Here is a 12,391-nt window from a genome sequence, read left to right as displayed (position 1 = left end):
GGGCATGGGGGTGGGGTGGAGATGGAGCCAGCACCAGGAGCTTCCTGGCCCAGTTTATAATATTGCTACTCATCCTTTCCAGTTCAGGGTGGTCCATTCTTAGTGATTCCTTCCAGAACCCTTCCAGCATTTCAGTAATCCTGCCACTGCTTAAGGTCACAGAATGAGCCAGGGTCCAAATGGGGAATGGTGGCACAGTGATCAGTTGAAACTGCTATAGCCTGGCCAAGAGCAGGAAATGGATACAAAGTTAGTTCCCATTTTTCCTGGGTTATGAGATTCAGGCCAAGGAAATAACTGCCAGAAATGGTGGTTGGCTTCAAGTGGAATAGTGAGTCATGGTCGTGAAGCTCCCACTGCTGTGAGTCTTCTACGTATTGTTGAAATGGCACCTAAGTGGTATCTATAATAATGTGGGGTAAACTACATAGGTATACAAGCATCTAGGGGGCATGTCATTAGATTTGAAGTCACTTCCCTTCCTGAGCCTCAGTTTTCACACCTATATATGATAAGATTAGTCCAAGTTACCTTATACATAGTCCCTTCAACTGTTAACAATAAAAGCTGTCATAGATTAAAAGCTATGCGTCACACTGTATCCTTCATTACCTACCTTTTATTTTTTTAACTGCACAATACTTTTTTAAGGGTTATTATATGCTCATAGTCTAAAGGAACAATAGATCTGCAAGAATTATTACAAAAACAAACAAACCCCTCTCTTCCTCATCATTTACTGCTCAACAAAGGCGCAATCACTTTTAATTTAGCTGGTTCTTTTGTTTACCTCCGTATATGAAAGTGGAATATTTATATTGCTATTTTTATTTTTTTTTTAGCTTTAGGTATTTTTCAACTAACAGCCCACTTTACAAGATGAGGATTTAACTCTTCTTAATCACCTTGTCCCTTACCCACCCCCTTACCCTTCCCTATCTTAATACTGTATCAATACCCTATTATAATTTATACCTAAGTATTTCATTTTGGGTGCTAATATGGTATTGTGTTTTTAATTTCAAAAATTGTTCATTGCTGGCCCTAGCTGGTGTGGCTCAGTTGGTTGAGCGTAGTCCCATGCATCTAGAGGTCACGGGTTCGATTCCTGGCCCGGGCACATGCCCGGGTTTCAGACTCTATCTCCAGTAAGGAGTGTGTAGGAGGTGGCCATTCAATGTTTCTCTCTCATCAGTGTTTCTCTCTCTCTCTCCCTCTCTCTAAAAAAATAAAAATAAAAAACATATTTTTTAAAAAGAGAACAATTCTTTTAAAAAATTGTCTGTTGCTATTATATAGGAAAGTGACTGACTTTAGTATATTAACCTATATCTGGCAACCTTGCTGTAATTGTTCATTAGTTCCAAGAATTTTTTTGTCTTTCACATTCTCTACATGGACAATTATGTCATGTATGAACAAAGAGAATTTTATTTCCTCCCTCGCAATCTGTTTACCTTTTCTTGTCTTATTGTATTATTTAGGACTTCCAGTACAATGTTGAAAAGTTATGATGAGGGGGAACATCCTTACCTTGTTCCTGATCTTAGTGGGAAAGCTGCTACTTTCTCCCATTAAGCATGATGTTAGCTATAGGTTTTTTTGTAGATGTTCTTTATCAAGTTGAGGAAGTTTCCACCTATTTCTAGTTTGCTAAGCGTTTTTGCCATGAATGGGACTTGTATTTTTGTCAAATGGTTTTACTGCATCTATTGATATGATCATGTGATATTTCTTCTTTAGCCTGTTGATGTGATGGATTACATTAATTGAAATTTGAATATTAAACCAGACTTGCATACCTGGGATAGATCTCATTTGGTTGTCATGTATAATTCTTTTTATATGTGGTTGGATTCAATTTGCTAATATTTTCTTGAGGATTTTTGCATCTATGTTCATGAGAGATATTGGTCTCTAGTTTCGTATAATGCTTGTTAAACAAAATTTAACTGAGCAAATTTGAAGATCTAATTGGCTTTATGAAATGATTCACGCTAGATGGGCAGCATCCCATCTAGCAAACAGAGAGATACTCTGAGGGGTAATACAAGATGGAAGGCTTTTATAGAAAAAAGAGTTGAACAATGAAGTCATCAGCAAGAGAAAAATGAAAGTTCATTGGAAGAAAGTAAGGGTTCAGGTGACTAAGGTTCTTGTTGGCTGAACTGCAGCATTTCCATTGGCTGAGCTTGTTACTGGGCAAGAGGAAAATCTTCCTCCTACTGGAGTACTAAATATAGCTACTGGAGTGCTATATTTCGTTTGGAAGTGCAAGCTCAGTTTTTTCCTGTTGGGGTCTGTAACTGACAGCTTCCTGTTTGGAATAATTGACCGTGGAGTGGTATGGCCAGAGCTCCCTCTACAGGCCTTCCCAAATCCAGTTTTAGTTGAGGTTTTTCTTTATAAATTTTCATGTTTTAGTTGTAGTTTTAGGTAATGCTGGCCTCAAAATTAGTTGAGAAGTATTCTGGACCGACCCGGCGTGGCTCAGCAGTTGAGCGTCGACCTAGGGTCCAGGCGATCCGGGTTTGATTCCCGGTCAGGGCACATGCCCGGGTTGTGGGCTCGATCAGTGACTCTCTCATCATTGATGTTTCTATCTCTCTCTCTCCCTCTCCTTTCCTCTCTCTGAAATCAATGAAGATATATTTTTTAAAAAAAAGAAGTATTCTGTTACCCCAGCTGAGTGCTCAGTTGATTGGAACGTCATCCCATACACCAAAAGGTTGTGGGTTCAGTTCCCAGTCAGGGCACATACCTAGGTTTCGGGTTTAATACCCAGTCAGGGCTCCTACTGTAATCAGTTAATCAATGTTTCTCTCTTCCTCTTCAGTAAACATATCCTCAGGTGAGGATTTAAAAAAGAAGTGTTCTCTCTGATTCTGTTTTCTGAAAGAGATTATAGAAAATTGGTAAAATGTATTTCTTAAATGTTTGGTAGAATTCACTAGTGAATTCATCTGAGCCTGCTGCTTTCTATTTTGGAAGATTATTAATTATTTATTTAAATTCTAATATATATATCTCTTCAAGTTGTCTTTTTCTTTTGTGAGTTTTGACATACTTGTGTTGTTCACAGAATTAGTCTATTTCATCTAGATTATGAAATTTGGGGATCTAGAATTATTCATTTTCTCTTTCTTATTTATTTATTTATTTATTTATTTATTTTTATCCTCATCAGAGGATATTTTTACGTTGCTTTTTCAGAGAGAGTGGAAAAGGGGGGGAGGGAGACAGAGAAACATCGATGTGAGAGAGACACATCAATTGGTTTCCTCTCCCACATGCCCCGATTGGGACAAGGATTGAGCTGCAACTGAGGCACGTGCCCTTGGCTGGAACTGAACCCAGAACTCTTCAGTCCTCAGTCCATGACACTCTATCCACTGAACCAAACTGGCTAGGGCAATATTTATTATCTTTTTAATGGTCATGGATCTGTTGTGATGTCCCCTCTTTTATTTCTGATATTAGCAACATGTGTCATCTCTTTTTTTTATTTAGCCTGTCTAAAAGCTTATCAATTTTACTGATCTTTTCAAAGAAGGAACTTTTGGTTTTATAGATTTTTTTTTCTGCTGACTTGCTGTTTTCAATTTCATTGATTTCTGCTCTAATTTTTATTATTTCTTTTCTTTTGCTTAATTTGGATTTTGTCTTTTTTTAAATTTCCCAAAGTAGAAGCTTAGACTATTGATTTTTTTTTTAAATATATCTTTATTGATTTCGGAGAGAGGAAAGGAGAGGGATAGGGAGATAGAAACATCAGTGATGAGAGAGTCATTGATTGGCTGCCTCCTGCACACCCCCGACTGGGGATCGAGCCCGCAACCCGGGCATGTGCCCTAACTGGGAATCGAACCCCTATCACCTGGATCCTAGGTCAACGCTCAACTGCTGAGCCACGCCCGGCCAGGCTAGACTATTGATTTTAGATCTTCTTTTCTAATATATGCATTCAATGGTATAAATTTCTCTCTATCCACTGCTTTTGCTGCATCCCACAAGACATTTTCATTTATGTCAAAACAGTTTTTAATTTCTCTTGAGATTTCTTTTTTGACCCATGTGCTATTTAGAAGTGTGTTGTGTAATCTCCAACTGTTTGCAGATTTCTTTACCTATCTTTCTGTTACTGATTTCTTGTTTAATTCCATTGTGGTGTAAGAACAGACATCATGTGGTTTCTATTCTTTTTAATTTGTTAATGTATATTTTATGGCCCAGAATGTGATCCCTCTTGGTGAATGTTTAATGTGAGCTTGAGAAGAATGTGTGTTCTGCTATTGTTGTGTGAAGTAGTCTATAGATATCAATTATACCCAGTTGATTGATGGTGTTAATTGAGTTTAACAACGTTCTTACTGATTTTCTGCCCATTACTGATAAAGGGATGTTGTAGTCTCCAACTATAAGAGTGGATTCATCTGTTTCTCCTTGTAGTTCTATCAGTTTTTGCCTCCCATATTTTGATGCTCTGTTGTTAGGTACATATACAGTAACAATTGACATGTCTTCTTAGATAATTGGCCTCTATATTATTATATAATGCCCCTATTTACCTATGATGACTTTCCTTGCTCCAAAATCTGCTTTCTGAAATTAATATATTATTCCTACTTTCTTTTAAATAGTATTAGCATGGTATGTTTTTCTCTGACCCTTTACTTTTAATCTGTACATGTCTTTATTTTTAAAGTGGGTTTCTTGTAAACAACATACAGTTGGGTCTTTTTTTTTTATCTACTTTGAGAATCTGTGCCTTTTAATTGGTGTATTTAGACCATTGGCATTAAGTGATTTTGATATAGTTGGATAAATTTCTTCCATATCTGTTACAGTTTTCTATTTGTTACCCTAGTTCTTTGTTTCTTTTCATCTTCCACTCTCTTTCTGCCTTTTATAGCTTTAATTGAGCATTTTATATGATTCCATTTTTTTCTCCTTTTTTACCATATCAGTTATACTTCTTTTTTTACCTTTATTATTGGTTACCCAAGAGTTTGCAGTATACATTAATAACTAATCCAAGTCTGCTTTCACATAACACTATATCATTTCACAAATATAATAACAAAATAATTCTGATTTCTTCTTCCCATCCCTTATGTGATGATGTCATTCATTTCATTTACACGTAAGTTAGAAGTTATTTCTACCCACCCACCACTCTCCAGAAGTAACCTCATGCCCCCTTACAATCAGTCTTCACTCTCACCTTTATTTTTATTTCTATCACTATAGATTAGATTTATCTGTTCTTGAACTTAATATAAATGGAATCATATTACATGTGTACTTTTTTCTATCTGGTTTATTTCTCTCAAAATAATGTTTATGAGAAGCACCCTACCAATAGTTCATTCTTTTTTACTGCCAAGTGGTATTTCAATAAATGAATATACCACAATTTGTATACCTGTTCTCTTGTTTATGGACATTTGGGTTGGTTCTCATTTTGCACTACTATGGACTAAGCTGCTATGAACATTCTTACAATGTTTCATTTATTTTCATTACTCTTCTTATCTCTTTGAGTTCTTGCATTTTTATTTGTTTTCAGCAAGAGTCCTGTTTTGACATGTAAGTCCTATTTCTTAACAGACTTCAACCAATCCTTCAATTATTAGATCTACCTCCACACCCACCTCCAGAGGCACCGGCCTGTTCTTGGGCCTTTTGTGAATTTTAAATGAAACAGTTTGGTTCTCATCATTGCCCATTCTTGGTTAAGGATTCAGCTTTCTTAGGTCTGCTGAGTCAGTTACTGCTTTGCAGTCTGCTTTCTTTTTTTCACCTCTCACCTTCCACATCCTTCCTCCCCCTTTCTATTTTCCATTTTCTTCTCTCCACCTTGCTTCCCCTTAGAATGATAAAAGTGGGAGAGTCCCAGGAGAGCATTCAACTCGGCCCCCTCATTTTACAGATGGTAAACATGAAGCCCAAAGGGGACAGCAGTTCATCCACAGCCCACACAGCTACTGCTCTTAGCTCTTTTTGCCTTTAATAATAAAAGAGACTTTTTGCCCTCCAACCCCTTCCATTACTGGGCTATGACTGTGAGAAAAGAGAGTACCCCCTGCTCAAGTAGAAGCCTAGAAAGCAGCTCAGTAGCGAGAACATCGTAGTTGAGTAGGCTTCAGTGAGTCCTCTCCAGAAACCAAGGAAGCAACTCTATTTAGGACCCTGTCCCCCACCCCCCACCCCACCATAGTGCCAGATTGAGGGTTGTGGTTAGGAGACTGCCCAGCTATCTTGACAGGAGAAACTACTGAAACAAACAAATATCTAGATGGGACCCTCAAGGCCTTTTCATATTTGTCTTTATTCCATTTTTCCCCCTCTTTTCATATTTTTCTTTATTCCACTTTTTTCTCTTTTTACTACTTCCTTTGCACCTGAGTGTTGATATAAAACATAAAAGGGGACTCCAAGGCCCAGAACAGAAAACAAGGCAAGTGGCCAGTGGTGTGACCATTCTAAGTCGAAGGCCACACACACACACACACATACACTCTTGCTAATATTTGCCATGACCTCACAATTCCTTACACATATAAGGTAAGATACACAAAGAATATGTGAGGCAACCGAGTATGAAAAATGAAAGTACACGTATCTGGGAAATTGTTTTGATTTCTTTTTTCAGTGCACAGAAGACAAAGTGCAAGTTCTGGGCCTTGGCTTTTGGTCAGGCTTTTCTTTCAGCAGGCTATGTTCCCAGAGCCTTTGGTCATGGAGTCTGGGCTGGGAGCAGCTGGGCACAGCCACCCCCCCACACATACCCCACAGTGTGTCACCAGCTTAGCAGCTGGGAGTCCTGCTCAGGACCAGAGTCCAGGGTACAAAAGACAGAAGAGAGCACTGTTGTCCAACTTCTCTACCACGAGTGCTCTGTAGGCTTCTTTAATTTCATTTTTTGTCTCTTGCAGTTTGTATCTACTTGAACAAGAATGGCAGCACTGGTCCCCACTTAGATAAGAAGAAGATCCAGCAGCTCCCTGACCATTTTGGGCCAGCCCGCGCCTCTGTGGTGTTGCAGCAGGCTGTCCAGGCTTGCATCGACTGTGCTTATCACCAGAAAACTGTCTTCAGCTTCCTCAAGCAGGGTCACGGTGGTGAGGTTATCTCAGGTAAGCTCCCTTCGGCTAGTATGGCCTCCTAGCCAGAGGGCCAGGCCTTCTCAATGGTCTAATTTCTGACAGGGCATCCTGGTTCCCACTTCCCACCTGAAGGCTCTGCAAAAGTGTGAAGGTAATTCCCTTCCTCAGAGAGTCCTCACTTTCAATGCCCAGAGCCCCTCTGAGCCTTATGCGTACCTCTGCCAAGGAGATTACCCACACAGACGCTGTTTAGAGTCGTAACTGAGGCTCTAAGGAGGTGCCTGTACTGTCTGCCTGCTTAGCCTCTCCATACAGAAAACAGATGAATGTGTTTCTTTAAAGACATCTGAGAAGACTGAAGAACCAAGAGGGGGCTGTACTGTGGCAACGGAGAGTTTCTCCAGACCGCCCAGCCTCCCACCTGGCATGAGGGCGCCATAGGCTCCTCTCATTCTTTTCACTCCTTAGCTTCCCAGTCCTGAGCCAGCCCTGATCCAAGGGAGCTGAATGCCTGGCAGAGTGGGAAGAGTCATTCCCTCTTTCTTCCCTGCTATGAGAATCTGAGTCAGCTGCACTGAGAAATTTTACTTTGCCTTCTGCGCCCCTGTTCTGTTTCAGTTTTCGTAAGTCCAAACCCTATTCTTTACCCACCAGACTTATGGAGACTTGACCCAGAGCCTTTCGATCTTAACCGTGTGCTGCTCCATAATCTGCTGCCCCTTCCTTCTAACGAGCTGCAGCATCCAGCCTCAGGAAGCAGCTGACATGGGAAACCCCATAAATAACCCAACTGTATTCTTTCAGCAAACATTTACTGAGCCCTTACTGTATGTCAGAGGTTATTGCCAGACCCCGGCTCGGGGAAGGGTAGAAAGGAAGAGGAGAGGCTCAGGCTCTGCCGTGGTGGAAAAGGACGACTGTTCCCAGCTAACAGGGAAGCGTTACAGTGAGAAACACGCACAGGATGCTGTGGGAGCCCAGGCGAGAGGGGGCTGAGGAGAGGATGGGGCAGCAGGGATGGCTGAGAACTGCCTGGGAAATCAAGCTTCCTTGCCTTCTGAGGCAGAGGCCACTGGTCTCTCCTTTGCTTCTGTGCAGCAGTCTGCAGGGACCCGGCCCTCTTTACTGTCTCTCTTCAGCTGCTATCACCTACACCTCTGCCCCAAAATTGGTTCCTGAGAATGGCCTATCCTCCCATTTCCTGCTGCTCTCAGAGACAAATGCAGAGGCCTTTTGCCTTTTAAAGACTGTACAGATATTTTTTGAATAGAAATAGATAGTAAAGTAAAACGAAGCATGGCATAGTTCCCAATGTTGCTGAAATTCTAGTGCCCTTATACAAATCGGATTGTGCACCCAAACCATTGCTGGCAATGGCTGCATTCTCGTCTTCCGCCCTGCTTCTCTGTTCCTGGGCAGTTCTTATGGAAATAGCACCCTAAATGAACAGATTCCCTGGACGAGGCCCAGCCAACTGATGGAGCAGATAGAATTATGTTCACAGTTGTTTTCACAAGTTGAGTAAAATCATTCCAGAGCCCCAGGTGCAACAGACTTGGCCTGGCCACTCCCATTTCTGCAAGCCCTTTGGAGTTGGAGGCAAAAATCAAACCCTCGAGGGAGGGAGGGAGGAAACCTGGGCACGGATTGCCTTTGTGTAACCAGGTAAGCCTGAGACAAGCCGTGGGCCGGGCTCCTCCTGCCCAGCACTTGCTGCACTGCCCGCCTGACGCGCTCAGCCCTGTTTGCTTCACTCCGCAGCCGCGTTTGACCGGGAGCAGCACACTCTCACCCTCCCAGCAGTCAGCAGCGTTACCTACGTCCTCCGCTTTCTGGAGAAGCTCTGCCACAACCTTCGCAGTGACAATCTGTTTGGCAACCAGCCTTTCACACAGACTCACTTGTCACTCACCACCACAGAGTACAGCCACAGCCACGACAGGTACCTACCAGGTAGGAGCTGGGAAGGGGCCTGGGCTAAGAAAAGGGGCAGGGCTAGTAGCAGCACCAGTAAGGGCCAGTACCTATCAGCCTGGTAGCCTGGCACCTATTATCCAGAGGTCTGGTGTTCTGTCCCTAACCTTTGCCACAGCTGGGACTTTTGATCTCCTCTCGTCTTTATTCTCTCTTCGGGGCTTTGTCCCCTCTCTCTAGGATAAACATTCTTTCCTCTGGATTTTTATCCCTAGAAAAAGGTGGTTCACAATCCCCTTCTGAACTCCAAACTGCATGTGGAGCCACTGTGAAGTCACAGTATGTCTCCCAGTGTAAATCTGGCAGAAAAGGCCTACCATAGAGCTCCCTTGCCAGTAGGAAGGTTTAGTCTCAAGCTACAGATTGAGAAATTTGCTCCCTGGTGATTGGCCATCCACTCTTTCCTTTGGCACGTGGCCCTAACTCCTCCAGCACTGCCAGTCTAGCAAGTCAATTCAAGTTCCTGCTTTTTCTAACTAGGCTGGAAAATAACTTTCTTAGTTAACATACCAGACCCACAACGGGAAAGCGGATGCCACGTGGCCGGATCAGTGACTAAGCACTTCCGAGAGAGGTTAAAGAGTGAATGGAACGCAGCATCTCTAATCTGGAGCCCAGGACACAGACGACAGGGAGGGAAGGAAAGCTCGGCCCTAAACGTAGCGAGGTAGGTCATTGTTGAGAAAGGGAGGAAAGGCCCTTTAAAGGAGTCCTGTGGACTTTGTCCTGGCCAGAGGAGTGGAGAGGTGGTGCTGTCAGTTTCAGGGCTGTGCTGTTTGTTGATGGGGGAGCATATAAGTCTGAAAGTGCCCCCTTCTGACCTTCTATATAAGTCTTGTTCCCACACTGCCTTCCCTGTAGTCTTTTTATCATTGTCTTAACAGAATCACTTCTGATAAAAGTGCTACTTCTGAAGAATGAGCTCAGGGGGGTGACTACTCACCCAGCCCCAGCCACCGCCATCCCCTATATTTTTGCACCCAAATGAGCATTGCTTATGTAACTTGTAAAAATATACCTGACTTTCAAATACTGCATGTGGGGACCAGACCATCTGGTCCATGAAAACATATTTGTGACCGCTTCACTGATCCTTTTTCTCACCTAACCTGCTCTAAGTTGTGTTCTTTCAGCATCAGAATCTCTGAGAACAGAAAAGGGCATTCTCACATGTAGTTAGAATGTTCCACTGAGAGTCTGAGCTGAGCATGGAGCCTGGGCTGAAGTTGGTGCAAAGGTAGGCTGTTAAATATCTCCAGCTATGGGCAATCAGGAACTCCAAGCTGCACTTCAGTAATGAAAGTAAGGCCTACCTGGGATTCTGGAAGAGCAGATACATGAGAGGGAGTAGCATGGCCATGAGTGTAGCTGCCAGTTTAAGAGACAGATTTCTCAAAGAAATTGCAACTCAGAATTCCTCAGTGGAATGTGGTCATTAAGAACTAAGAGAATGTCCTGGTAGCAGCATGCAGAGACTGGTAGGCGTGTATATAATGGACCTGTAATCACGAAGGTTGTTTGGGATTGGGGGCATGACCTTTCCTGGGAATTCTATTCCAGTTTGCATCTCTGATTCAGATAAGAGGAAGCAAGCTTTAACCACTGTTCCTTCTCCCCTCACCAAGAAAGAGACCAATACCAGGGTCATCACATTCCACCATTGGCTGTCCCCCTTCCCTTCCCTCATTTTCAGATTCAACCAACTCTGCACCCTCCTGTGCTCTCTAACCTGTTTCTCAGAGTGGGTGCCCAGCAACTTGGCTGCTCTCACCCTAGTTTTTATTTGCTTCCCTGAAATGAGCATTTTAACTATGCTCAGACAAGTCAGAGCATCATCTTGATTTCTAACTCCCCTGTGCTCCTTCATTCATCTTTGCTTATCTGACTTCTGCTTAAATACTCCTAATGATAGGTTGCTCACTATCGCCTTTGGCAATCAGTTTTACTGTTAGACACTTTTGATGCTAAAATGCCTCTCTTTTTAGCTGAAATCTGCTTTCTTTTAACTTCTGCCCACTGTTCTACTATCTGCTTTCTAAAAGATCAGATCTACCTCCAGTCTTGTTCCCATCCCACGACTGCCTTTAAGGTTTTTGTCGCCTCTGACTTTCCTCCAGACTCTACATTCCCAGGTTTTTTTCTTCTTTGCTTCTCACCAGCATTCTGGTCACCCTCCACTGGGAACTCTTGTTTTTAAGGTCAGCCTTGCAATACGATACTCAGAGAAGATCTGCCACTCACTAAAAATAAATGCATAAGGACAAGGTCCTTATTTCTCTGTTTACCTCTACATACCCTCTACCTAGCACAGTGACTCGCAAACAAGGGCTTACTCAACACAATTTTGTTGAATGAATGAATGAGCTCCCTCTCATGCTTACTGTTCTCATGTCTCCAACATATCAACAGCATTGACCTTATGAGGTTCAGGGTTTTCATCTCCATTTTATAGATGGGCAAAATGAATCTCAGAAAAAAGGCAGTGATTATTGACTTATGATTGTGCTAGAAATAGAACTAAAGTCTTCCAGCCCCAATTTCTGATCCCTGGGCCAGTGGTTTCAAAGTTTGCTTTGTTTTAGCCGTAGACCTCCTTTTTTGCAAAGGTAAGATTATATGAAACTCTCACCTATAGAAGTTAAAACCAGAGCTGTTTTGATAGAAACTGGGATGAGACCCAGAGCCCTATTTCCCTGGCCTCCCTCTGGAGGACCCCAGGGCTCTGTGGAGCACAGCTTGAAAGCATTGCCTTCTTCTACCCTGGCATTATCCTAGTTAGGGTAGCCAAGGCCTGTAACCGACTAGGACCTCCCAGAGCCTCAGGTATGATTTTCCACTGCATCTCATGAAGATAAGATTTCATGGCCTTGCCTAGTCCAGGTGCCACCAGTCCAGATTTTCAGGCACCTCAACTCAGAATTCAGATTTCATTTACCATTTTTAGCATTGCTGAGAAGAAAAGACACTTACTGATTTGCATCAGCATCTGGTGAGCCCCAGACATTGTCATCATAATTATTTTTCACATCTGTTAGCTCTACTGAGGCAGGTGGTATTATCTCCAGTCTTCACTGAGTAAAATAAGGACTAGTAGGTGAGGTTACCCTGCTGATAAATGCAGAAACCTGACTTCGTCTTTTTCTTGAGCTATCACAGAGAACGTAGGTTTGCCAGTCTAACTCTGAATGAAGAATAAAATAACAACTCTCCGCCTTTGTAAAGTCCATCCCATTCCATTTCCTCATTTGATGTTCTCAGCATCACACAGGGTGGTTTTTCCATTTTACAGATGAAGAAACTAGTGCTCA

General features: G+C 42.4%; 1 protein-coding gene across 7 annotated transcripts in view; it reads left to right on the top strand.

Moving 5' to 3' along the window:
* SCMH1 (Scm polycomb group protein homolog 1) overlaps positions 1 to 12,391 on the top strand; it is a 97,416-nt gene that overhangs the window by 75,875 nt on the left and 9,150 nt on the right. For all 7 annotated transcript variants that reach the window (XM_081143667.1, XM_081143661.1, XM_081143664.1 and 4 more), the window contains 2 exons: positions 6,939 to 7,139; positions 8,871 to 9,062. In XM_081143667.1, coding sequence (XP_080999793.1) covers positions 6,939 to 7,139; positions 8,871 to 9,062 — 393 coding nt within the window. The remainder of the gene's footprint in view (positions 1 to 6,938; positions 7,140 to 8,870; positions 9,063 to 12,391) is intronic.

This window comes from Miniopterus schreibersii, assembly GCF_964146895.1.
Source record: "Miniopterus schreibersii genome assembly, chromosome: 8".
In the NCBI taxonomy this organism is placed as follows: Eukaryota; Metazoa; Chordata; class Mammalia; order Chiroptera; family Miniopteridae; genus Miniopterus; species Miniopterus schreibersii.
Note: the sequence above shows the minus strand (reverse complement) of the source record. Positions and strands in the feature narration are given on the sequence as shown.